Here is a 27,661-nt window from a genome sequence, read left to right as displayed (position 1 = left end):
ATGCCGTTATGGCGTCCTACACACATCCACGCTGTCTGCCTTTGAGAAGGCCGCTAGGTGCGGCGAAACATGTCAGGCTCCTCCTGACAGCGCGTTTCTCCTCCACTCCTCCACACCTTTTGGAACCTCCACCCATCTGGTCCAACAGACACCCAGTACTTTCAGGCCTCTTGGGTCAGCAGTTCGCCAGCACAAGGGACGCATAAGCTCACACCTGCATTGCCTTCCGGACTCTGCCATTGAAACTTGGTAACTATGAGAGGACATCGCTCCATGCATTCACATGTTTGATTGGCTGCACATGCCCTGCGAATGGGGGACTGTTTATAATATCTGCTACATGTGCCCACACTTTGTGAAGATCCTCTGCTTTGCTTTACCAAACTATACCCTGCGTTTGGGGGACTGGTTGTTCATACACGCAATTTGCATGCTACCAGCTTGTTTCATTGGCCATTAACGCTGCATGCCATCAGCTTGCTTAGACGTCATCCACTTGCTCCAAGTTTGTGTGCTTTTTTGATGTTGCCATCTTACTTGCTTCCTTGTGCTCATTACATGCTTCAGGAACACCATCCATGAGCCCTGCTCGCATTTGCGTGCTTTCTACTGTCCACTATATGTCTGGCTTGATCTTTTTGGCCTTTTCATTTCATCAACAACAGTGGTACTACACCCATCAAGTTCCATCCATGGTGCAGGTTTCAATTTCTATATAGGGGACTGCAGCCCCTATGATGTTGGAGGGTTTGTGAGGAGTAATTTTATGGGGTTACTTTGTATTTATGGGATATTTGTATTCATGATTTTGTTTGACATATGGGATTTATATGAATAAAGTTTTCTATCCTTTTCATGCACCCAAGAGCCAATCCTCATTTTTATTTTATGTATTATATTTAATCACGTTGGCATGTGCATGATGAGGATATATATTTGTGTTTTGTTACTGGGATATTATCATTTACTCTAGGGTAAAACTCATGATATCCCCATTTGACGCTGCCCTACAACATTGAGGCATTTTTTACACATTGTACTACTATCTGCATTGTGTTGTGTATCTTATTGCTTGTTACCTGTGCTGTTGTATCTATTGTCTATTACCTGTATTGTTCTGTCACCCCTGCTATCATTGTCTGTAATCCTATTTATTGTACAGCGCTGCGTAATATGTTGGCACTATATAAATCCAATAAATAATAATCCTCTATAATAAAACCCCTGTGTCCCTGCGTCACGCTGTCCCTGTCTAGCTGGGTCCGTGCATTTTGCTCCGGCCTCACAGAGACAGGAGGACGGAGCCGGGTGTCCGGGTTTGCGCGCATGCGCAGTATTGGGCGGCGGCAAGAAAACACAGACCTAGAGCCCGTTTTTAAACCGCCTTGGGTCTGCTAGTAATAATAATAATAATAATAAAGTGTTGCTGCCATGTGCAGGAGGTTGTATCTCCAGCCAGCAGTTCTCACAACACTGTGGTTGGCTCCAGATGCTCACAAAGAAAGCTGACCATCCATAGTGGAGTGTCATGCCTATACAGAGTATGTTGTTGTTTAGTAATAATATATAATGTGTGTTGCAGAAATACCAGCCTATGAGGGATGAATGGAAGACCTCCACCTTCTCCAGCCATCTGTTAGAAGATATATCAGAGCTGGGAAGAGAAGCTGTGATTGGATTCTGGACATGTCTCTGGGAGCTGCAGAAAGAGAGACCTCACCCTAATTTCCTGGCAGTTCAGGAGGAGATCCAGCATACAGGTAACAGGGCTTTGTATCTTCTGTCCAAATTCTTATAGTATTAACACTGACTCTGGGATAACTGGTCATTTATGTATCCAGGATCAGCTGTCTTCTTAACCATTCACTACAAGAGCGTTGGTGACCACTTACTAGTTCATATTCTTAATACCCTCAATCCATTGCATGAGAATCATGGCCTGGCCACTACCTGGGGATTCCTCAGTCTGATACGCATACTGTTAATTTGGGTTAGGCGTCTCAAAGCGACACCAGTGACAATAGGTTCCAAACTATGCTTCTCATAGGTATGGTGCAGCAGCATAATAATCATACAGTATGAGCCTATGTGGCATACAAAACATGGTTGCACATTACCGGTCCTGGTGGGCAGTCAGTAGGGCAGTGGGGGAAAGGCGCAGGAAGCCTTACGGCTATTTTGCGCATATGGACCATAAGTATCTTATCTATATCTACAGTATGTTTTCTTATGCTAACTTCAGGTGTCTTGGATCCACGGGGAATCCCCAGTTTCTCCTAGGGACAGCACACTTTTTTTCTCTATTCAAACTCAACTTTTAGTTGACCCAATCGTGTACAATTAGCTTCGTTATTTCACTTGGGGTCCAGGCTTGCATCATAGTTTCTCAAAATATAGTTATTTAATTATTTACAATAGCTGAAGAAAAATTGTAACACTCTCCTTCACTCGGTGAAGAAAGGAGCATCCACATGTTGCCCATTGAAGAACAGGACACATAGCTGACATATGACAGACACAAACTAGTCCTTAGAGCTATTATCTAATGGCAGCCATGGCCAAAATATAGGCCCTGAGGTAAGGGGACAGACTCGTAACCGTGCACAGGAAATGTGCAAGGAGGGGGGAAATACTAATCCAAACCCACCTAAGATATAAATATAGACCTATCTAAAACCATGACAAGTATTGTTAGAAACCTACACGGTTCTTGCCTTTTGCATGATCGCTAACTCTGTAAAGGACCAGCCTTTAAAGCGTTGCTATCATATAAATCCGGCATAGCGTGATCTGAACCCTCTATAACAATAATTATAGATTGACGGTATACCTTGAAATGTATAAAGCATATATACAACATATGAACAGTTCCAAGTAGTGTTTCCTTCCTTACAGTATTCCATCTCATCATGGCCTATATAGCCAAGCGATCATCAATCTTCCAAGTACATCCAAAAAAGAATATAACAGTTGTGTTATGTAGAATAAGATCAAAAGTAGTCTCATCTGTATCGGTAGCTATCAGGGTTGCTCATCACGGCCTCGTGATCACGAGCCATTTTTAGTGATCAAGGGGTCAAAATCAGAATCCGTAATCGGCCGCGATGACAGATTCCGACTGCATCCGTGATTTCATCCGAATTCAACCTTTAATCACAGCTTTGCCCGTGATCACGAGTCAGAATTCGTGATTTACTTTAACGTTTAATAGCAAAGCCCCCATACATGCCAGAAACACCAAATTTGCAGAGTATGTTAAGAAGAACAGTGGGAACAAGAGGAAAAAACATTTTCAAAAAGCCCTTATAGTTTTTGAGAAAATCGGAAACCCCATGGAAGTGGCAACGCTTTGGCCAGGGATCGCTATGCAGCCGCAGTATCCCTGGCAACTTTACCTATTTTTGGAAACTTTTTTTTTTTGTGGGAAGTTAAAGTGGGGGTCCTCCTCCCGAGCCTCTGTAACCCCTTGTCTCCCATGCAGGCTGGGATAGCCAGAATGTGGAGCCCCGGCCGCGTGGGGCTTTGCAGCCTGAGCTATACCAGCCCGCATGGTATGGGGGGGGGGGAGGGCAGAGGGGCGGCCAAGCCTTCCCCACCTCCGGACAAGGGGCTTTTTGCCCACCTACAAAAGGAAGAAAAGTATGCATTTACATGTATACTTTTTTCTTACTGTAACTTTAATATCAATTTTCTCAAACTATAAGATATTTTAGAAGAAAAAAAAATTCTCCACTGTTCTACTTAAGATATCCTGTAAATTTGGTGTTTCTAGTACATATGGGGGCTTTGCAGTTAACTGTTAAAGTAAATCACTGATTCAGATTCGTGATCACGGATCTAATTAGTAATTCCTACTCGAAACCGCATTCAAATTCGGGACTCTGATTCTATCTGTCAACGCAGTCATTCTGGAAGGGGCAGAGCCATGATCGGAATCACTCGAATCCATGATCTGGGGTATCCGAGCAACACTGGTAGCTATGTATATAGTAGTTTTAACATCCCAAAGAGTGAGTCACTGTACGCTCTTAAGTTGCACACACACTTCCAGTTCTGATTGGCCAATTATACCACTTCCTCCAGAGACTATCTTCTGTTCATGCTACTCACAGTATGTTGGCCCTCCCGCTACATAATGTGTGAAAATTGGTCATTGAAAATTGGGTGCGTTAACGCATCCTTACTCCTAACACTTTTTATGACTTCTATATGGGCATCACACCACAGGTTGGCAGATGAATTGAACTTTTGCTAGATGAATGGCAAAATGCTACTCAAAGCATATGAAAATACAATCCCAAACACTGCTCTGACTGAAGGTGATACTGGGGTGTGTCCTGTGGAGCGCTTCCTAATACATACAACAATCTAACAAAATGGATATAGCGCTCCATGCCACCAGAGGAAGGGTAAAGTAAAGTCCACTCAGAACAGTCTTTAGACTTCTGCTTTGTTTATCTTGAAAATAACCGTGACACCTGTGGGGTTTCTTCATTCGAGTGAGCACCACCACCAAACCCCTAGAAGGGGGCACTCACCCTTTTTATCTGACCCTCTGCGAGATTGGGTCTATATAAGCCTACAGGGTCATTAACCTCCCTGGCGGTAAGCCCGTGCTGAGCACGGGCTATGCCGCGCAGGAGGATTTCTCAGGCCCTGCTGGGCCGATTTTCATAATTTTGCTAGCTGCGTGTGCACTCTGATCGCCGCCGATCTGCGCCGATTACCCGTCGCTCGCCGCGATCGAAGAGGACAGGGGGATGCCGCTGCACAGCGGCTATCATGTAGCGAGCCCTTGGCTCGCTACATGATTTAAAGAATAAAAAAAACTGCTTTGCTGCCCCCTGGTGGTTTTTAATAGACCGCCAGGAGGGTTAAAGGCCCCCTATGCCTGCCACTATCTTCTGATGTAGTATTGTGCTATATTCACAATAGGAACAATATATACTTTGTGCTAGTGAGCATGACATCATTACTATGGAAACGCTTTACATAATTTTATTTTTTACCTGTATTTATATTTATCTATATATATATATATATATATATATATATATATATATATATATATATATATATACATACATACATACATACACATATATACACATATATACACATCTCTCTGTCTCTCTCTCTCTCTCTCTCTCTCTCTCTCTCTCTATATATATATATATATATATATATATTTTTTTTTTAATGTTAATTGATTTGTGTTAACATTATAGGCTTCATACCTTGCTGCATTTCTAACTTGGCTGTTACTGGAACTAGTCTATCTTATGAAGTGAAACATTGCCTAGAAAGTATTTTTCCACAAATATGTCTGAAGTGCATTGGCACTCTATTGGATTGAAGGTACAACATTTTCTACCATGTTTACGCTTGGAGCGCATATGTGCGTCACTCTATCCGTATAATGTGACGCTTATTTGGTTTGGCCATTGTGATGTACGCTTGGAGCGCATATGCGCTCCACTTCATGCGTAGGCATGTGATGCATGTCTACTGACGGCAACGTGCATTGTCATGATGCTGGTGGGCGAGGCCTAGCGGGGAGACGCTCTATGTGTGAGTGTCGATTGCAGGCCTGCGTTCCATTTAATATACGATGGGAGGAGTATGCAGTCCATTCACTGGCTTTCCTATGACGCAAGTGAGGGCTACTTATATGATTGGGTGAGGCAGCCGTCTGCGTCACGGGAAGAGGAGGGAACACTTTCTTCATCAACTGAGTGTTCCCCGCCGGCTTTAGACAGCAATGGCGTCTGAATAAGCATTCTCTAAAACAAGAGAACAGCTGGATGTAGATCATATGCTTTGCTCTATTTGCTTGTATGCTTAGAAAGTGGTTTTAAATTTAGGTGGACTGTTACTTGCTTTGGCCTAGGATCATCCTTGTTGGGGATGACCTTCGTGGCTCATAGCGATTTTATGGGGAAGTATACTAATATTGTAAGTACATTATGCTTATTTCCACGCAGGCCCCTGATGAGACATATACTGTTAAAAAACTTTTAGGGCGGGACTAACGCAGATTTAAGAGGTTGAGGAAGTATGGAGAGTTAGAAAAGCTGTCCTAAGTTGGCCAGGCGACCAACACTAAGGGGGGAGAGCTCTTTCAACTCTATGCTTGTCACTCAAGGTTTCATATGTAAGCCATTTTTAATAAAGTAGTGAATGATTTTAAGCTATGGAGGGATGCTTTTTTTTTTATCTTTGAGGTGTTCTATGCTGAACAAAGTGTGCAGGAGATCAACTTATCAGAAGATAGTGGCAGGCATAGGGGGCCTTTAATGACCCTGTAGGCTTATATAGACCCAATCTCGCAGAGGGTCAGATAAAAAGGGTGAGTGCCCCCTTCTAGGGGTTTGGTGGTGGTGCTCACTTAAAGAGACACTGAAGCGTAAAAAAAATGATGATATTATGATTTGTATGTGTAGTACAGCTAAGAAATTAAACATTAAGATCAGATACATCAGTCTAATTGTTTCCAGTACAGGAAGAGTTGAGAAACTCCAGTTGTTATCTCTATGCAAAAAAGCTATTAAGCTCTCCGACCAAGTTAGTCTTGGAGAGGGCTGTTATCTGACTTTTATTATCTCAACTGTAAGTGAACTGTTTACTTTTCCTCTGCTAGAGGAGAGGTCATTACTTCACAGACTGCTCTGAAAGACTCATTTTGAATGCTGAGTGTTGTGTAATCTGCACATATTATAGAATCATGCAATGTTAGAAAAAACACTATATACCTGAAAATAAAAGTATGAGAATATTTTCTTTGCTGCTAATCTTCTAGTAATTATTCATAGTACACAACCAATTCATTATATCATATTTTTTTTTTCGCTTCAGTGTCTCTTTAAATTTTAAACCCCACTGGTGTCACGGTTATTTTCAAGATAAACAAAGTGTAAGTCTAAAGACTGTTCTGAGTGGACTTTACTTTGCCCTTCCTCTGGTGGCATGGAGCGCTATATCCATTTTGTTATGAAGTTATATGAAAAGGAGACACAATCTCAAAGGAGATGTATTTATTTGTTTCAGGTGATGATCTGGTGCAGAAGATTCTGCTGGATGAACACGGCCACCCCCTGCCTGCACAGCTCAGAGGTGAGTAGACCGTTCTGTATATAGAAATCAGAGAATAAACAATTGGCTAAGTATCTCCACAGCTTTAGGCGTGAACAAAAAATAGCAAATTTAATTTTGGATTTCATCCGAGGTTTACAATACCGAATTGCAACTTAAAATTGAATTTTGCAAAATGCATCAAAGTTAATAGGAAAGTCTGAATTCTGTTTGTGTGTGAATGACATAAATGCATCATGCACATACAGTATGCATGTTAAGACAAATAAGGAAAAAATGAGAAGGGAAAAGTAAAATGATTTGTATTGCTTGTTTTATAGGAGGCTGATTGGGATAAAAGTGAATATATAGCGATAGAATGAATTCCTTTCTGTTACTCTCATCCTCCATACGATCCAGCGGCAGGCCAACACCACTGACGCAAAGGCCAGGTTTGCAACCCTGACCAAACAGCGTCCAGTGTACGGCTGCACAATATCTTTTTTAAATCAAAATTGCCATTTACGGCACCACGTTTTCCTAATCAGCAAATCGGCAATTTTTTTTATGCATACAATGTTTCGCTTTCCAAACGTTCCATGCAAAGAATTATTAGCCTCACGCAAAATGTTGTCGCGTTCCGCATTACTACGCCGCGTTCTTTTCTTCCGCCCGGAAGGAGGAAGTGCGGTAGTGAAAAAGCGGCCAGGAGGAGAATATGCATAGGATCTGCAAATTCTGAACTGGACCTGAACTCTTGCAGAGGTCAGAAGGAAAGCAGGGAGAAATACACCCTGTATGTATTTATAGAGTTTAGCCTGTCTAATCCCCCCTCATCTGTGACTAATCGCAAGTTGTAATTTGATCTCCCCTGTGTCACATGACTGCCTATGGCAGAGAGCTCATTGGAAAGCACAGGATGTGAGCAATATGTCTGCTTCCATGAATCAGGAAGTAGAAACAGTGCATATTTATTGCAGGATTTGTATCAGCTGCATGTAATGATCAGTGGTGTTTCTGATGATCAGAACGTGCCCTAACAGAACGGTAGTCAGTATTTTATTCAGAGTGTGATCACACGTGAATTGGTGCACCGTAATACCAGGAGTGCTCCTATGTGATAGCCCTTAGTAGCTCGGGCTATCACTAAGTCGTGAGTGGTCGTAGAAGCGAGGTCGGTCAGCAGCGGTACAAAATCGTCAGGCGGTAGCGTAGTCTAGAACAAGCCGAGGTCGGCGTCAGATCAGAAGAGCAAAGGTACAAAATCAGGAGGCTAAATCAGAGTCAGAGTACAGGCTGATGTCGGCAGCAGATCAGATTGGCAAGGTACAGAATCAGGAGGCAGAAGAATAGTCAAGAGTTCAGGCAAGGTTCATACACAATAAGTAAATACAATAATATGATAATATTACAGTAAAGATAATATCCTAAGCTGCATGTGAAATCCCCGGGGTCCTGCCGGATCAAACACACACGGATCTGACTAAGGTCTGAAAGCTTTCACTGCAAAGTTTCAGCAACACCAGACCATGAGCCACTGACAGTTCAGGACTTAAATACAGACAGGCAATTCCAAATCACCCGCCCAATAAACCCCGACCAATCAGCAACCAGAGCCAGAACACCGCTGTCAGCTGACCGGAAGGTCAGCTGACCCGCCTCCTCAGCGCATAAAAGTCCTGTCTCCTGGTGTGCGCGTGCGCTACCCTGCTCCGATGTAATCTGGAGAGACCTGTTCTGCCGGAAGGAGATGACTGAGACGACGCGGCGAGATCCGCGGTGACGTCAGACACGGGAGCGGCAGTCGCACCGCTCCCCGCTGCCGAGGTAACAGACTCACTCCTAACACTGTAACAAAGAAATAATTCATAATGCAGTAACGTTTACAAACATGACAGAAAGTGAGTTCATACTATCAATTTGATAGTATGTCATTTTCTGTCAATGCATCTTCGTAAATATTACTGTACATTTTGAATTTACTGCTAAAGCTTGATTTTGAAGAAAATTGTGAAAAAATTTAAAGCACAATATTTTTTTTTTTTTTTTTTTTTTACAGAAAAAAAATCATAATTCATTTTTTTTCCTAAAATCATGCAGGCCTAGTCCAGTGCTTTATCATCACTATACAGATGTGGCATGTTGCAACGCCGTTTATCAGACCTTTTGCCTTTTAGTCAGTCTTGTCGTTTGTCAATCTCAGCCCTGCCAATCACAGCTGGCAGTCTATTTTGTCAGTCCTGTTGCCTGTAAGTTCTATCTGACAGTCCCACCAGTTCATCATGCCAGTCCATTCTGCCTGCCCTGACAGCCCAGTCCACCATGGCAGTCTGTCCTTCCAGTCAGCTTAGCCTTTCCTTTTATATGTCTGGTCAGTTCTCCCTTCTCACGTTGCAGGCTTTGCCTTCTGTGCGGCACTCCAGGGGTTGTGATCTGGTCACCAGGGCAGAATAGTAGTGAGTGACCTATTAGGAGTGATAGTCCATCATCCATTGTGGGATACTGTGGTGAAAGCTCATGATCACTTAGATTCCCCACTCTGGGAGTGTCAAAACCAAGCACCAGTACCGAGGTCTGCAGGGCCCTCACAGTACTAAAGAGCCACAGCAAAGGTAAAAGAGTGGCACTGACTGAAGAGGGGACTGGTGCTGTTTTCTTCATATTCATGGTGCTAGCTTTCACTTGGCATACAGTACAAAAGAGCCAAACAGGAGTCCTGAGAAGGTATCTCCTGTTTTTTTCCAAGATTGCAAGGATTTACTGGGAAATTAAAGAAGACCAGGAGCCAATGGTGTAGTATATCTGATTGATCGGTTTTAAGCTGGCCACTAATGATACAATCTTTTTCATCCAATCTACCATTTCTGTGTAATATAAGGTAACTGCTTAATTGATCCGCTCAATATGTTCACTTAGTTTACCCTTATACTACATAGATTTGGTAAAATTGGATGAAAAAGATTGTATCGCTAGTGGCAACCTTAACAGTATTATACAGTTTAAACTTACTGCATAGAGATGCCCACCCCTGGGAACTATTCCAACGTGTGTCCAGGAGCACCCACACCAGGCTCAAAGGTTACAATGAGGTGTGCCCAAATCCTCACCCCTGTACCAAAGGGTCCACAGATTCAAGTTTCCACAAGGATAGGCACCGCACTCCAAAAGTATTAATCAGCTCTTTATGCTTTATTGCATGAGAAAAATGACAGGCAGCCTGTCATTTTTCTCATGCAATAAAGCATAAAGAGCTGATTAATACTTTTGGAGTGCGGTGCCTATCCTTGTGGAAACTTGCACCCCTGGGAACTGGATGTTTGCACTTCTAGGAGGCTTGTAAAGGCCACAACCTCAATCGAGATGTAAACAATTCACAAACAAACTGGTTCAGAGACGTCCGATTCAATAAAACACTTACAGGGAACCTAAACTGAGAGAGATCTGGATGTTTCCTTTTAAACAATACCAGTTGCCTGTCAGTCCTGCTGATCTCTTTGGCTGCAGTAGTGGCTGAATAACACACCTGAAACAAGCATGCAGCTAATCCAGTCTGACTTCAGTCAGAGCACCTGATCTGCATGCTTGTTCAGGGGCTGTGGCTGAAAGTATTAGAGACACAGGATCAGCTGGAGAGCCAGGCAACTGCTATTATTTTAAAAGGAAAAATCCATATCCTTCTCAGTTTAAGTTCACTTAAAAAAAAAAAAAAAAAACCTGATTAAAGAGGAGAGGTAGTGTTGGTCTTAAAGGGACCCTGACCTCTAAAAATAAACAAAATTGGTACTTGGGGCTTTCTGCAGCCCACAGTAGGTCGAGAGGTCCCCCAGCATCATCCTGGCTCCTCTCCTGGTCCCTCCACCGCATACCGCAACGTGTCGGGCTCCCACTTCCTGAACCGGGACGCTCTTCGTCATCACGTCGGCCGCTGCACGTCGTCACTGCGGCCGGCGTGATAGTACTGTTAATGCACGGTTTAACTGGTGCGGTATGCGGCGGAGGGACCGGGAGAGGAGCCAGGACGACGCCGGGGGACCTCCCGACCTACGGTGGGCTGCAGAAAGTCCCAGGTAAGTACCAATTTAATTTCTTTTTAGAGCTTGGAGTCCCTTCAACTCTTTTGAAGAAAAAGGTCAGTATGACTGTATAAATCAGGTTTATTTAAGCACTCTTAGTAAATTTTAGTCCAAGTGCTTAAATTGATGTATCCAGTATTGCTGGCATTTTTCTTCCGGCCGGTTTCACACTGCATATTGTCGGTAGCGGTGCAATGCCACCCTGGGCCGAACCCCACCACAGAAAATGGGCATTTGTGGATTACCGCGTTTATACGCGGTAATCCCCGTCTGGCAGTAGACCATACAGGAAGTGAATCTTTCTAGCGCTAACTTTCTGTGGCTGAATGGATGACGTGTGCGTAAGTGAATTGACAAAATACGTTTCTGTGCGATGTGTAAATTTTTTTTTTTTTATTTAAAACATATTTTATTGATTTTTCAGATATTTTTAACATATAACATAAGTGTACAACACTTACATCCCCCCATACAGTTTTTCCCTTGGTCTCTTCGAGTCAGCCCTCCCCCACCCACCCTATGTTACATATACATAAATTGTAATACATCTCCTTTTAACATAGAAACTATGTAGTTAGATCAAATATCAATATTAAAGGTTCTCAACCATTTTTTCTACACTTTATAAAAAATTTTCACAGAGCCATGATTTTCATATACTGTATATACTCGACTATAAGTCGAGAAATTTAGGTCTGATCTACTTTTGTGAAGTAGGGGGGTCGACTTATACTCGCATCAGACCTAAATTCCTGACTTGCAGCAGAGTATCAAGAGTCCCCTCTACTCTGCATCTGCTGTATTCTGCCCCCCTAGTGCTGCCAGCCAGTCAGATCGTATCCCCCTGCTCTAATAGAATTTTTGGTTGCCATAATGTCGCTTCCCCCTCCATGCAGGAGAATGGACTAACCCCCGCTCATTACATATTCAGGCAGCGGCTGAGAATGCTGACCCCGCTCAGCACGTGATCCTCAATAGCTGCGGGGGTAGGAGCCGCTCTAAATCTCTCCGTTCCGGCCACTGATCATTGTCCTTACCAGCTGTCCCTGATGCAAGCAGCTTTTTTTTTAAACTAGATTTAAGCTCTGCCCCATATCACTGTCATAAGCCTAGCCTGTCTAATAGCTGCTCCCCCTGAAGTGCCAGCGCTGTTTATAGAGCGAGTGCGGGAGAGAGAGCTGCGTTAATCATCTCAGCTAGACAGGTACAAGTTAGGCACAGTGAGCAGCTCCTACCCCCGCAGCTATGGAGGGTCACGTGCTGAGCGGGGGTCAGCATTCCCAGCCACTGCCTGAAGGCATATGTAATGAACAGGGGTTAGTCCATTCTCCTGCGTGGAGGGGGGAGCATCACTGTCATAAGCCTAGCCTGTCTAATAGCTGCTCCCCCTGAAGTGTCAGCGCTGTTTATACAGATATTATAGCGTCACTGCAGCGCCAGGGAGAGAGCAGTGTTATTGATCTCAGCCAGCAGGTATCTATCCCAGCCAGATCTGTGTCGACTTATACTTCAGTCATCAAAAAATTCCAGCTTAAGAGGGTCAAATATTTGGGTCGACTTATACACGGGGTCGACTTATATTCGAGTATATGCGGTACATTTTTATGAACTGGTAAGTCAAGGTTTACAGAGGATTTGAAGTCAGCAATGGAGGATGCTTCCGGCTTTTTCCATGCAAGGGCAATTGCCCTCCTGGCGTAAAAGAGCAAGAGCTTTGCTAGGTATAATTTTTTTGTCACTAAGAGTGGTATCCCCAAAGTGATTAACATAGTAACGGCTGTAAAGGGGATCTGTGGGCCAATCGCATCCGCTAGCAAGTCATGTACCTGGGACCAGAATTACTTGATCCACCTACATTCCCAGAAGATGTGGAAGAATCCTGCTCCCTCTGCCTCGCACCTCCTGCATACATTTGCCGCATCCAGCCCCATCTGGGAAAGCCTACGAGGAGTATAGTAAACCCTATACAGGTACTTTACTACACTTAGTTTGTGCCTAGCTGCTATTGGGATTTTAAGGAAATCCATTACTATTCCTTCCCAATCTTTCAGGGATAGATCGGGAAGGGCTATTTTCCATGCTGTGAGGGTTTTATTAGGTATTTTTGAAGGATGTGAAATAAAAATGCCATATAGTTGCAATGTAAGACCAGAATGCATCTTTCACTGGAGTGCAGTATTATAGGTTGGGAATGAAACTGGGCTTCGAATGCATGCCGGAGCTGCAAGTATCTAAAATACATGGAGTTTGGGAGAGAATATTGAGTTTTTAGCGAGTTAAATGGTAAGAGTTTCTGTTCTACAATATCTCTTAATTTAAGAATACCTTTGTTTGCCCATATAGAAGGATCAGGAATCGTGGTAAATTCTTTTAAGCTGACGTTATTCCACAAAGGGGTATGAGGGAACTAGAGATGGCCCGAACCTCTGATTTTAGGTTTGCGAACTTTCGTGAACCGCAATAGACTTCAATGGGGATGGGAACTTTGTAAACTAGAAACACTTATGCTGGCCACAAAAGTGATGGAAAAGATGTTTCAAGGGGTCTAACACATGGAGGGGGGCATGGCGGAGTGGGATAGACACCAAAAGTCCCGGGGATAAATCTGGATTTGACGCAAAGCAGCGTTTTAAGGGCAGAAATCACATTGAATGCAAAATTGCAGGTCTAAAGTGCTTTAAAACATCTTGCATGTGTATACATTGTGTATACATCAATCAGGGAGTGTAATTAGAGTACTGCTTCACACTGACACACCAAACTCACAGTGTAACGCACAGCTGTTTGCGTAGTGACGGCCATGCTGGACTGGTGCGCACCATGGCCAGAGTGCAGGCCGTGGCGGTGTTCAAACCCATATGGTCGCCGGGCTGTGATAGCTCAATGATAGAACAACAGTGACTGTCCAGCTGATGAAATTTGGTCTGTCCACAATGAAGCAACGACCTTATTATCTTTGGTGTGCCACCCCCCCCCCCCCCCCCCGAGACACTCATATAGCCGGCGGTCATTGCTTCATTGTTATACGCAAGCCCCTTCACCGCGGCAGGGTAATGATCACGAAGCTGAATGGGGACTTGTACATGCCTTTTGTTTTGTTGCTGCAGCCAGAAAAATTAGGCAGGCATGTACACGCACCAGAAAAATTAGTATAGCGGCCGCTGCTAGCAGTGGCCTTAAAAATTCAGGAATCCACAAAACACGTATGAGACTTAAAATCCTCACGATAAACTCCCATGGCCTCAACTCCCCACAAAAGAGGGCATTCCTATGGAATGAAGCAACAAGATCAGATGCGGATATAGTGATGACACAAGAATCGCACTTTGCAGAAGGGAAAGTCCCCAAGTGCTCACATAAGTGCTACCCAAACCCCCTTATGAGTAACTTAAAAAAAAAAAAAAGAGGAGTGATGACAGCCCTACACACGAGACTATCAGCCTCAGTAGACGCAATCCACCGAGATACACAAGGAAGATTCCTGATACTTATCTGCACAATCTCCAACCTCAAATTCACCCTAGTGAACATTTATGCACCCAACTCTGCTCAGCTCACTTTCCTTAAGAAAGTCCTTAACAAGGTGGACCAAGTTAAAACAGGCCACGTTATCTTTGGAGGAGACTTCAACACTATCATATCCCCACAGCTCGACTCTACATACAAAGGCCAACGACAAGCTACAACATTACAAGCCTGGCTCCACAAAGAACTCTTATATGATCCCTGGAGAGCTATACACAGTGCTGAGAGAGACTACACCTTCTACTCCCAAGTTCACAAGTCATACAGCAGGATTGACTTTTTCCTTCTAAACAGCAAGGACCTCCAATATGCATCAAAAGTGGAAATTGGCCCGATTTCATGGTCCGACCATTCCCCCGTCACCCTTAGAATGGACATCCCTTCCCATGCCCCGGTTACTAAAACTTGGAAGCTGAACAACTCCCTTTTGCTCACTCCAGCAAACAAACTCCAGATAAAATCCCAATTGGCCGAATTTTTTGAATTTAACGTGTACCCCCAATGTAGTATTTACAAGAAGGTACTGCACACCCTATGTACGCTAATTAATGCACTGGGTGCAATGGGTGCTGAGTCTGTAATTAGGCTAAAAAGCCCTACAGACAATATATATACAAAAGGACTCGCACACTAGCATGAGTTTCATCAAAATTATATTGTGAACACAAAAGCTGAGCCAGGTGATACCCTCTGAGGAAGGGAACCCCCGAAACAGCCGCTGTCAGGGTATACCATTCATGTTGTAACTGCACAATTGTTTGACTGTATCCCTTGCTACCTTACCACTTGTATGTACTGCCTTCATGTTTAAAACTGTGCTTGTGTTTTTTCATTGCTGCTCTTAAAGGGATACTGCCTGTGCAGCCATTTACTTCATGTTTTGCTGACATATACCATTATGCTGTATTTCTCTTGACCGGTTTGGTCTCTTGTTGCCAATACACTTATGTTATTTGTGCATAGTGCATTATTTGCACTTGTTTGTATATAATCAGCTTTTGTGTTCACAATATAATTTTGATGAAACTCATGCTGGTGTGCGAGTCCTTTTGTATATATATTACCCCCAATGTAGTGATACGTCTATTTGGTTAGCTCACAAGGCCTTCGCAAGAGGCCTCCTCATCAAGCTGGGTGCCATCCAAAAAAAAACCACTCGCCTGCAAATCGACAATCTCCTAAGGGAGATCAAATTAAAAGAACAACAGAATATGACCTCCCCCTCCCACCAGAACCAAATTACTCTTTTTCAAATGAGACAAGAACTAAGAGCATTATGGCTTAATAAATATCATTGGATGAAACAAAATTCCAAATCCTTATTCTACTCCTGCCACAACAAGGCAAATAAATTACTAGCACAAAAGATCAAACAAAAAAGGGCCAAAACCACTATAAAAAAATTATCCACCCAATTAGCAAAAAATCACTAACAAACCCCAAAGACATAGCTGATGCCTTCAGTGAATATTACGGGTCTCTATATAACCTCTCAAAAGACCCGGCTACATTCCAACCCACCCAGCAAACGATTCAGCAATTTTTAGAACAGTTACAATTACCTAAATTAACCGAACCCCAACTGCTTACCCTAAACGCCCCTATCTCAACACAAGAAATTCTAAAGACCCTTAAGCAACTAAAAAAAAATAAAGCCCCAGGCCCAGACGGGTTTACGAATGAATATTATAGAGAATTCTCACTAATCTTGGCGCCCAGGCTGATGAGACTGTATAACTGCATCATTGAAACAGGCAATCCACCTGAAGAATTTCTATCTGCTACTATAACTGTTATCCCAAAACCAGGAAAAGACGCGACTAACACCACAAACTATAGACCCATCTCACTACTCAACAGCGACAATAAAATTTTTGCTAAAATTTTAAGCAACAGGTTACTAAACATCCTACCCAACCTGATAGCCCCAGATCAAGTCGGCTTCACAAAAGGCCGCCAGACTTCTGACGGGACAAGGAGAATTATTGATCTTATGACCTTCACAGAAACAACTCGGATGCCTTCTCTGTATCTAACCTTGGATGCAGAGAAGGCATTCGATAGAGTACACTGGGAATTCCTACACCAAACACTGCTAAAATTCGGTTTCCAAGGCAGAATACTACGAGCTATAATGTCACTGTATACAACACCCTCAGCCACGGTATCCCATGCAGGCTTCCAGTCAAAACCATTCCACATAACTAATGGAACTAGGCAGGGTTGTCCCCTGTCCCCTCTAATTTTCGTCCTCATAATGGAATCATTAGCAGAAACCATAAAAACAAACGACAAAATATCTGGGATCAAAGTCGGCAACTATGATCATAAAATAGGGCTATTCGCCGACGATGTGATTCTCACACTAACGAACCCCTCAACCTCCCTTAGCCAAGTAGTAAAAGTACTACATGACTTTTCCAGAGCGTCACTTTATAGAGTTAATGCCAATAAATCATTACTAATGGGTAAAAACGTTGACAGTGTAACAAGGGATCAATTAAGTACCATCTCCCCTTTCCCCTTCACCCACTCCTCCATCCCTTACCCGGCATCCAACTCCCACAAAACGTGTCTGACCTTTATAAGGCCAACTACACACCCCTAATTAAAGACCTAACAAAAGAAATGGAAAAAATAGCCAAAGTAGAACTATCCCACGCGGGCAGAATCTCGGCCTTTAAAATGCAGCTCCTCCCTAAGTTGTTGTACCTATTTAGGACGGTCCAAATACCCATACCCAAAAAATTCTTTGTAGATTTGTACAAAACCCTAGCATGCTTCTTCTGGAAAGATAAGAAACATAGAGTAGCCATAAAATATCTACAAATCCCCAAAAAGTTAGGAGGTTTTGGAATCCCATGTTTAGAATCATATAGACATGCTTGTATCTTAGAGGCAAGTAAGTACTGGTGGGAACCCACTGACAGGAAACTATGGGTGGACATAGAGCAGGAAATAAGCGGTATCCCCACAAAACATCTTCTAGCACTAACCACCATGGATCTCTCAAAAACAACATCAAACCTCCCCCCAGTCACCTCCACGATTCTCTCATGGAAAGCTTTAACCTCTGCAAATTTAACTTCAGAAGACTATATCCCCCTTAAACTCCCAATACTTGCCCTCAAACACACTATCCCTAACCTCCAACTACATACCTGGACACAAGCAGGCATTCACTACATAAATGATCTATTCCACAATAGGAAGCTGAAATCACTAGCTCAATTAAAAGAGCAATATCATTGCACAAACTCAGTCACTTACCAATACATCCAATTAGCCCACCTTCTCAAAGGGAAAACATGTCCACCCCTCTACCTCCCAAGATCTTTAAACACTATGTTATGCAGCAAAACTCCCCTAAAAGGAGGGATATCACAGTGGTATGACCTGTTAACCAGTAACTACACAACAAGACAATCAAAATTTGCAAATGCGTGGTCACAGAAACTCCATAATAACATAGACCACCACGATATAAAAACGGCCACGGAAGCAGTCTTAAAACACTCCTCACACAACGCACATTGGGAATCCCTTCAGAAAATTATCATGCAATGGTACCTCACACCGGACAAATTAGCCAAATTCACTAGCTCCAGCAATTCCCTATGCTGGAGATGCAACCTTCATACAGGCACTCTAGAACATATACTATGGAACTGTCCAAGAATCTCACAGCTCTGGTCAGCAATTAACCACCAAATAAATTGCATTATACATTCCTCATATGTCCTCACCCCACAATTGGCCATGCTACACATAGGTCTGTCGGAGTTCCCTATAACACATCATAAAGAAATAACTCATCTACTATGTGCAACTAGACAATTAATCCTACAAAACTGGGGCTCCAACACTATCCCCACCATTACACTTATTTTAGCAACAAAAGACAACAACCTCAAAATGGAACACATCTTTAAAGCTTAAATTTACAAGGAAAAGGATATAAGGTAGGAGGTATGAGTTTCCCATACACGCTATCTCCCCCTTTCAGTTTCCCGTTTGTCACCTTTAATTATCCCTCAAATGTGCAAGTTCACAAACGAAATAAGCCATAACCCTCACCAGGGCGATTACTACGCCCTGTTCTACTTACCCACCATCAACCAGACTACTCTCACGGGTCGGCACTAACCCAACAGCCCTTGCTAATTAAAACAAGGTGTTGGGGTACCCCCCCTTCTGTATATCCCAACACCTCTGAGGATACATCATCCCAGGTCCTTCACAGGCAGATGGCACTTAGCCCCTGGAGAGAGACCTACCAAACTAACCTCCCACTCAACAATTCTATCTAGGATGAGAACAAGTCATCAATCTTAGGCTCTTCTTACTATTCTCCACTAACCCGTAGAAGTAGCTCTGGCTCACAGAGAAAAGAAACTACCCACCCTCAGATGGCCCACATGGTTCACACTTAATTTACTCTATTACCGTCTGTTCCCTTTTGTGAATGGTCACAGATAAATACTGTTCAATGTTAAATGTGATTAACTTGTATTGTTATTTTTGAAAAACTAATAAAAATCATTTAAAAAAAAAAAATAAAAAAAAAAAATTCAGGAATCCGCCTGGAGTCCTGGACCCTGTTGGTGGTGGCGGAGAAGGCAAGCGGCCTGCAGGCAGAGATGCTGTGTGTGGGGACTGACTTAGTCTTCGGGCGGGCAGTAGTCCTCCGGGATCCATGCCTCATTCATTTTGAAAAGGTGAGGTACTGAACACTTTTGTGACTTAGGCGACTTCTTTTCTCAGTGACAATGCCTCCAGCTGCACTGAAGGTCCTTTCTGAAAGGACGCTTGAGGCAGGGCAAGACAGAAGTTGGATGGCAAATTGGGATAGCTCTGGCCACAGGTCAAGCCTGCGCACCCAGTTGTCCAAGGGTTCAGCGCTGCTCACAGTGTCTACATCCACACTTAAGGCCAGGTAGTCATCTACCTGCCGGTCCAGGCATTGGTGGAGGGTGGATCCGGAAGCGCTAAGGCGAGGTGTTGGACTAAAGAATGTCCACATGCCCGACATCACCATGAGATCGCTGGAGCGTCCTGTCCTTGCCTGCGTGGACATGGGAGAAGGATTACTGGCAGTGGTACCTTTATTGCGTTGTGCTGTGACATCACCCTTATATGCATTGTAAAGCATACTTGCCAGCTTGTTCTGCATGTGCTGCATCCTGACGTCAGGTAAGTCCTCCTCCTCCCCCCAGCCACAAACAATACCATGGGGACGTTGAGCAGCACAAGCCCCCTGTGACGCCTGCTGCGGTTGTTCTGCCGCTGACTCCTCCTCCTCCACAGAAACACATTCCTCATCATCAGTGTCTGACGCCTCTTCCCCACACGACTCTTCGTCCTCCTCCCCCCTCTGTGCTGCCGCAGGTGTTGAGGAAACATCTGGTTCTAATGTAAATTGCTCCCACAACTGTCCCTGCCATAACTGTTCCTCTTCACGCGCCTCCATAGCTTGATCCACCACTACGCACGGCACGCTCCAGGAAGCAAGCGTAGGGGATCAAGTCGCTGATGGTGCCTTCACTGCGACTCACTACCTCCTCAAATGGCCGCATGAGCCTGCATGCATTTCGCATCAGTGTCCAGTTGTTGGGCCACAACATCCCCATCTCCCCAGATTGTGTCCTTCTACTGAAATTGTAGAGGTTCTGGGTGACGGCTTTCTCCTGTTCTAGCAGGCGAGCGAACATGAGCAGGGTCGAATTCCAGCGAGTCGGGCGATCACATATCAAGCGTCTCACCGGCAAGTGTTTTCTCCGCTGAATGTCCGCAAAGCGTGCCATGGCTGTGTAAGACCGCCTGAAATGCCCACACAACTTCCTGGCCTGCTTCAGGACGTCCTCTAAGCCTGGGCCTGTGTACTTTGACACAAATCTTTGAATGACTAGATTCAGCACATGTGCCATGCAGGGTACATGTGTCAGCTTTCCCAAATTCAAAGCGGAAAGCAGATAGCTGCCGCTGTCACATACCACGTTGCCGATCTCCAGCTGGTGCGGGGTCAGCCACTTATCCACCTGTTAAGAGCAGCCAGGAGAGCTGCTCCAGTGTGACTCTCTGCTTTGAGCCAAGACATGTCTAAGATTGCGTGACACCGTCGTACCTGGCATGCAGCATAGGCCCTGGGGAGATGGGGCTGTGTAGCTGGAGAGGAGATCACGGCACCAGCCAAGGAGGAGGAGGATGACGACAGCGAAGAGGATGTAGCAGGCGGAGAGGAGGTGGCAGGAGGCCTGCTTGCAAGCCGTGGAGGTGTCACAAGTTGGTCCGCTGCACAACCACGTACTTCCTACTTGCCATCGGTCACCAGGTTGACCCAATGGGCTGTGTAAGTAATGTAGCGGCCCTGCCTGTGCTTGGCAGACCAGGCATCCGTGGTCAGGTGGACCCTTGACCCAACGCTGTGTGCCAGAGATGACACCACTTGCCTCTCCACTTCACGGTGCAGTTTGGGTATCGCCTTTTTAGAGAAATAATTGCGGCATGGCATCTTCCACTGCGGTGTCCCAATGGCTACAAATTTACGGAAGGCCTCAGAGTCCACCAGCTTGTATGGTAAAAGCTGGCGAGCTAACAGTTCCGCCAAGCTGTCAGATGCAGGGCAAGGGGGTGACTGGCAGAAATTGGCTCTTCCGCTGAAAAATTTCCTTCATGGACACCTGGCTGCTGTGGGCAGAGGAGCAGGAACCGCTCAAGGTCAGAGGCGGAGTGGAGGAGGGTGGTTGTGAAGGTGCAAGGGAGAAAGCGGCTGAAGATGCTGCACCTGAAGGAGGAAGAGGAGAAGGAGGGTGGCTTTTCTTTTGTGAGCTGCTTTTCCTCTGGTGCTCTTCCCATTGCAGTTTGTGCCTTTTCTCCAGGTGCCCTTCGTAAGGCACTTGTCCCTACGTGAGTGTTGGCCTTTCCACGGCTCAATTTTTGGAGGCAGAGAGAACAGATGGCTTTGCTCCGATCTGAGGCAGACACACTAAAAAAATTTCCAAACCACTGAGCCCCCCTGGGGTGATGGCACTATGGTGGCCTCAGCAGCTGACGTTGAAGGGCACGTTGGCTGGCTGTCCATAGGTGGCGATACATGGCGCCGGACACTGCCACCAGCTGACAACGAGATCACCCTGCTTTTTTCAGCAACTCGAGTCCTCTTACTCCTCTCTGACTCCCCCTCTGAACTGTCCCCCTGTTCATCTCTCCTATTGGGAACATACATGGGATCCATATCATCGTCATCATCATAATCATCCTGCCCAGCTTCGCTTGCCTCAGACACCTCCAAAACTGCACCAACAGCAGGTACTTCATAATCCTCCTCTTTACACGTTACATCCATAGTGTCGCCTAACTCACACATATGAGGTGGTGTAACTTGCTTAGCGCCTTCATCTTGTTGCAGTAGTGGCTGGGAATCAGTGATTTCACCACCAAATAACTCCTGCAAGTGTCAAATGCAGCAGATGTGGTGCTTGTAGTAGCGCTGGTGGCTGCAGAAGATGAGGTGTTCTGTGTTAAATAGTCAACCACGTCCTGACAATCTTGGGAGTTGATGGGACGTGCCTTCTTCAGCACTGTACTTTGGGCGAGGGCCACACAAAATCACATTAATCACTTCCCCTGGGTCTGCCTCTACCTCTTCCTGTACCTCTTCCTCTACCTGTTTTGTCCGTTTTTTGTCCATATTGGGGGGGAGGGATGAAGTGAAAGGTATGCACTGACTTGACTAATACAATGTGCAGTCACACAGGTGCCGTTAACAGGTATGCAAGGAGTGGTATATCACACTGCGTGCACTCACGTAGGTAGGTGGGTGCACTGAACACAACAGGTAGGTATATGCAGTGATGAGGTGGGTTCACTAAACACAACAGCTAGATATATGCCGTGATGAGGTGGGTTCACTGAACACAAAAGGTAGGTATATGCTGTGATGAGGTGGGTTCACTGAACACAAAAGGTAGGTATATGCTGTGATGAGGTGGGTGCACTGAACACAAAAGGTAGGTATGTGCTGTGAGGAGGTGGGTTCACTGACACAACAGCTAGGTATATGCAAGGATGAGGTGGGTTCACTGAACACAACAGCTAGGTATATGCAGTAATGAGGTGGGTTCACTGAACACAACAGGTAGGTATATGCAGTGATGGGTATTACAATGTGCACCTGCTGTCACACGCACAGGTAGTCTCTGAATGTGCTGGGCCTGGCAGTGGCACACACACAGTAGGAATTAGCAAGGCTGTCTATGCAACACAAGTGTCAGTGGGACACACCGGAAAAAAAAATAGATCACAAGAACAGGATTAGCTCTCAAAAGAGCTGTTGTGGGGTGCTATTTTAGCAATAAGAATCAGCCAGGAGCAAGCTAACAAGCCTATAACAGCCTAACTAATCTTTCCCTATGAGAGTCTGCCAGCAGATGTCCCTTCTCTCACTATTGCAGGCACACGAGTGAATATAATGGCCGGCGGAGCCTGCCTTACATAAGTGGGGGGAGTGGCTCCAGGAGAGAGTGTAGCCTAATTGGCTACAATGTGCCTGCTGACTGTGATGTAGAGGGTCAAAGTTGACTCTAATGGAGCACTATGGGGGCGAACCAAACTTGCGCAAAAGTTCGCCTTCGCTGGCGAATGCGAACCACCAAAAGTTCGCCTGGAACCGTTCGGGCCATCTCTAGAGAGGACCATTGGTTTTCTTTTAGTAGAAAGTGCTGAGCTATTTCCCAAACCCGGGCTGTTGTTTTCATTGGAGTCGTCAGGGAGGGAATGGCTCTAGGACCTCAGTGTGGAAGGGCAGATAATGCCATGTATGATCCGATTCAAGTGGCCTCCAATACTGTCGCTGGATTGTACGCAGATTGCTTGAACCATCCACTGTATGGAGGACTGCTGCCAAATAGTAAAGTTTGAGATTTGGTAGAGCCAGACCCCCCCTTTCAACAGGCAGCTGGAGGTTGGATAAGGCTATTTGTGGAGTTGATGAGCCCCAAAGGAAGGAGGTTATCAGCTTATTGATAGCAGAGAAGAAGCAATTTGGTATTAGAACAGGTGTATTTCGAAATACATAAAGAAGGCATGGTAGAATGCACAGTTTGATTAAAATAGCTCTACCTATAAGTGATAGAGGTAAAGTGCTCCAAGTACGAAGTTTGGATTTAATATGGTATTGCAACGGTACATTAACCACTTCCCGACCGCCGTGTATACAATTGGTGGCCGGGAAGTGGACCCCGCAAGGACCGCCGTATAGACAAATGGCTGCGGTCCTTGTAGGGGCATGGGCAGCGCGATCGCATCATTCGTGATGCGATCGGCCGCCGACACCTGGCTCCGCCCCCCTCGCACTGTAACCCGCCGGCCGTTCGGAAGCGCCGGCGGGTTACTAGCACCCGGATCGCCGCATACAAAGTGTATAATACACTTTGTAATGTATACAAAGCCTATTATACTTGCTGCCTCCTGCCCTGGTGGTCCCAGTGTCCGAGGGACCACCAGGGCAGGCTGCAGCCACCCTAGTCTGCACCCAAGCACACTGATTCCCCCCCCTGCCCCCTGATCACCCACAGCACCCCTCAGACCCCCCCCCCCCCCTGCCCACCCCCCAGACCACTGTTTGCACCCAATCACCCCCTAATCACCCATCAATCACTCCCTGTCACTATCTGTCACTGCTATTTTTTTTACTAGGTCCCTAACTGCCCCCTGCTCCCTCCTGATCACCCCCCCACCCCTCAGATTCTCCCCAGACCCCCCCCCCCGGTGTACTGTATGCATCTATCCCCCCTGATCACCTGTCAATCACCCATCAATCACCCATCAATCACCCCCTGTCACTGCCACCCATCAATCAGCCCCTAATCTGCCCCTTGCGGGTAATCTGATCACCCACCCACACCAATAGATCGCCCGCAGATCCGACGTCAGATCACCTCCCAAGTGCAGTGTTTTCATCTGTTCTCTACCCTAAACACCACTAATTACCCATCAATCACCCCCTATCTCCCCCTGTCACTGTTACCCATCAGATCAGACCCTAATCTGCCCCTTGCGGGCACCCAATCACCCGCCTACACGCTCAGATTGCCCTCAGAGCCCCCTTATCAATTCACCAGTGCAATATTTACATCTGTTCTTCCCTGTAATAACCCACTGATCACCTGTCAATCACCCATCAATCACCCCGTCACTGCCACCCATCAATCACCCCCTGTCACTGCCACCCATCAATCAGCCCCTAACCTGCCCCTTGCGGGCAATCTGATCACCCACCCACACCAATAGATCGCCCGCAGATCCGACGTCAGATCTCCTCCCAAGTGCATTGTTTACATCTGTTCTCTACCCTAAACACCCACTAATTTCCCATTAATCACCCCCTGTCACCGCTACCTATCAGATTAGACCCCTATCTGCCCCTAGGGCACTCAATCACCCGCCCACACCCTCAGAACGCCCTCAGACCCCAGCCCTGAACACCTCGCCAGTGCATTGCTTGCATCTATTCCCCCCTCTAATCACACCTTGAGACACCCATCAATCACCTCCTGTCACCCCCTAGCACACCTACCCATCAGATCAGGCCCTAATTTGCCCCGTGTGGGCTCCTGATCACTCGGCCAAACCCTCAGATCCCCCTCAGACCCCCTTCCGATCACCTCCCCAGTGCATTGATTGCATCTATTTTCCCCTCTAACCACCCCCTGAGACACCCATCAATCACCTCCTGTCACCCCCCTAGCACTCCTATCCATCAGATCAGGCCCAATACAACCTGTCATCTAAAAGGCCACCCTGCTTATGACCGGTTCCACAAAATTCGCCCCCTCATAGACCACCTGTCATCAAAATTTGCAGATGCTTATACCCCTGAACAGTCATTTTGAGACATTTGGTTTCCAGACTACTCACGGTTTTGGGCCCGTAAAATGCCAGGGCGGTATAGGAACCCCACAAGTGACCCCATTTTAGAAAAAAGACACCCCAAGGTATTCTGTTAGGTGTATGACGAGTTCATAGAAGATTTTATTTTTTGTCAAAAGTTAGCGGAAATTGATTTTTATTGTTTTTTTTTTCACAAAGTGTCATTTTTCACTAACTTGTGACAAAAAATAAAATCTAAAATACACCTAACGGAATATCTTGGGGTGTCTTCTTTCTAAAATGGGGTCACTTGTGGGGTTCCTATACTGCCCTGGCATTTTAGGGGCCCTAAACCGTGAGGGGTAGTCTAGAAAACAAATGCCTCAAAATTACCTGTGAATAGGACGTTGGGCCCCTTAGCGCACCTAGGCTGCAAAAAAGTGTCACACATGTGGTACCGCTGTACTCAGGAGAAGTAGTATAATGTGTTTTGGGGTGTATTTTTACACCTACCCATGCTGAGTGGGAGAAATATCTCTGTAAATGGACAATTGTGTGTAAAAAAAAATCAAACAATTGTCATTTACAAAGATATTTCTCCCACCCAGCATGGGTATGTGTAAAAATACACCACAAAACACATTACACTACTTCTCCTGAGTACGGCAATACCACATGTGTGGCACTTTTTTACACCCTAAGTGCACTAAGGGGCCCAAAGTCCAATGAGCACCTTTAGGCTTTACAGGGGTGCTTACAATTTAACACCCCCAAAATGTCAGGACAGTAAACACACCCCACAAATGACCCCATTTTGGAAAGTAGACACTTCAAGGTATTCAGAGAGGGGCATGGTGAGTCCGTGGCAGATTTCATTTTTTTTTTTTTTTTGTCGCAAGTTAGAAGAAATGGAAACTTTTTTTTTTTTTTTGGTCACAAAGTGTCATTTTCCGCTTACTTGTGACAAAAAATAATATCTTCTATGAACTCACTATGCCTCTCGGTGAATACTTTGGGATGTCTTCTTTCCAAAATGGGGTCATTTGGGGGGTATTTATACTATCTTGGAATTCTAGCCCCTCATGAAACATGACAGGTGCTCAGAAAAGTCAGAGATGCTGGAAAATGGGAAAATTCACTTTTTGCACCATAGTTTGTAAACGCTATAACTTTTACCCAAACCAATAAATATACACTGAATGGGTTTTTTTTATCAAAAACATGTTTGTCCACATTTTTCGTGCTGCATGTATACAGAAATTTTACTTTATTTGAAAAATGTCAGCACAGAAAGTAAAAAAAATCATTTTTTAACAAAATTTAAGTCTTTTTTGATGAATATAATAAAAAGTAAAAATCGCAGCAGCAATCAAATAGCACCAAAAGAAAGCTTTATTAGTGACGAGAAAAGGAGGGAAAATTCATTTAGGTGGTAGGTTGTATGAGCGAGCAATAAACCGTGAAAGCTGCAGTGGTCTGAATGGAAAAAAAGTGCCTGGTCCTTAAGGGGGGTAAAGCCCACGGTCCTCAAGTGGTTAAGATCATAGTAAGAGGAAACCTGTGGGGATATTTCTATCCCAAGATACATTATTTGTTTAACCATTTGTAATGGTGACTTGATGGCGGGATTGATGGGTAAAGGGTCTAAGGGTAGGAGCAGTGATTAAGTCGAGTTTATCTGTAGGCCCGAGTATTCCCCGAACGTGGATATAAGGCTGAGTGCCGATGACAGAGAATCATAGGGATCTGCCAAATAAAGTAGTAGGTCATCGGCGTAAAGTGATACCTTTTCTTCCAAGTCCGATATACGTAGACCTGTTATATTTTTATTGGATCGAAGGGCCGCCACCAGAGGTTCCACCGCAAGTGCAAAAAGAGCAGGTGAAAGTGGACACCCCTGATGTGTGCCTCAGCCCAGACTGAAAAAGAGGATATTCTCCCCCCTGTTCGTACTCGTGCCCGCGAATTGTAGTATAGGGCTTGAATATATTTGATGAAATTAGTCCCAAATTTAAATTTATCGAGCACTTCCCACAGGTAAGCCCATTCTACTGTATCGAATGCTTTTTTCGCATCGAATGACGCGATTACCCTAGTCCCAGCATTGGCATGCGTAATAGACA

At 45.0% G+C, this 27,661-nt stretch overlaps 1 protein-coding gene across 5 annotated transcripts in view; it reads left to right on the top strand.

The window, feature by feature from the left end:
• The window catches only part of LOC137532579 (NACHT, LRR and PYD domains-containing protein 3-like), a 1,034,343-nt gene that overhangs the window by 216,271 nt on the left and 790,411 nt on the right, over window positions 1-27,661 (top strand). For all 5 annotated transcript variants that reach the window (XM_068253266.1, XM_068253275.1, XM_068253249.1 and 2 more), the window contains exons 4-5: window positions 1,583-1,760; window positions 7,048-7,113. In XM_068253266.1, the coding sequence (XP_068109367.1) occupies window positions 1,583-1,760; window positions 7,048-7,113 (244 nt within the window). The remainder of the gene's footprint in view (window positions 1-1,582; window positions 1,761-7,047; window positions 7,114-27,661) is intronic.

The sequence above is a fragment of the Hyperolius riggenbachi genome, chromosome 1, assembly GCF_040937935.1.
Source record: "Hyperolius riggenbachi isolate aHypRig1 chromosome 1, aHypRig1.pri, whole genome shotgun sequence".
Classification (NCBI taxonomy): domain Eukaryota; kingdom Metazoa; phylum Chordata; class Amphibia; order Anura; family Hyperoliidae; genus Hyperolius; species Hyperolius riggenbachi.
This window is presented reverse-complemented; position numbering and strand designations above follow the sequence as displayed.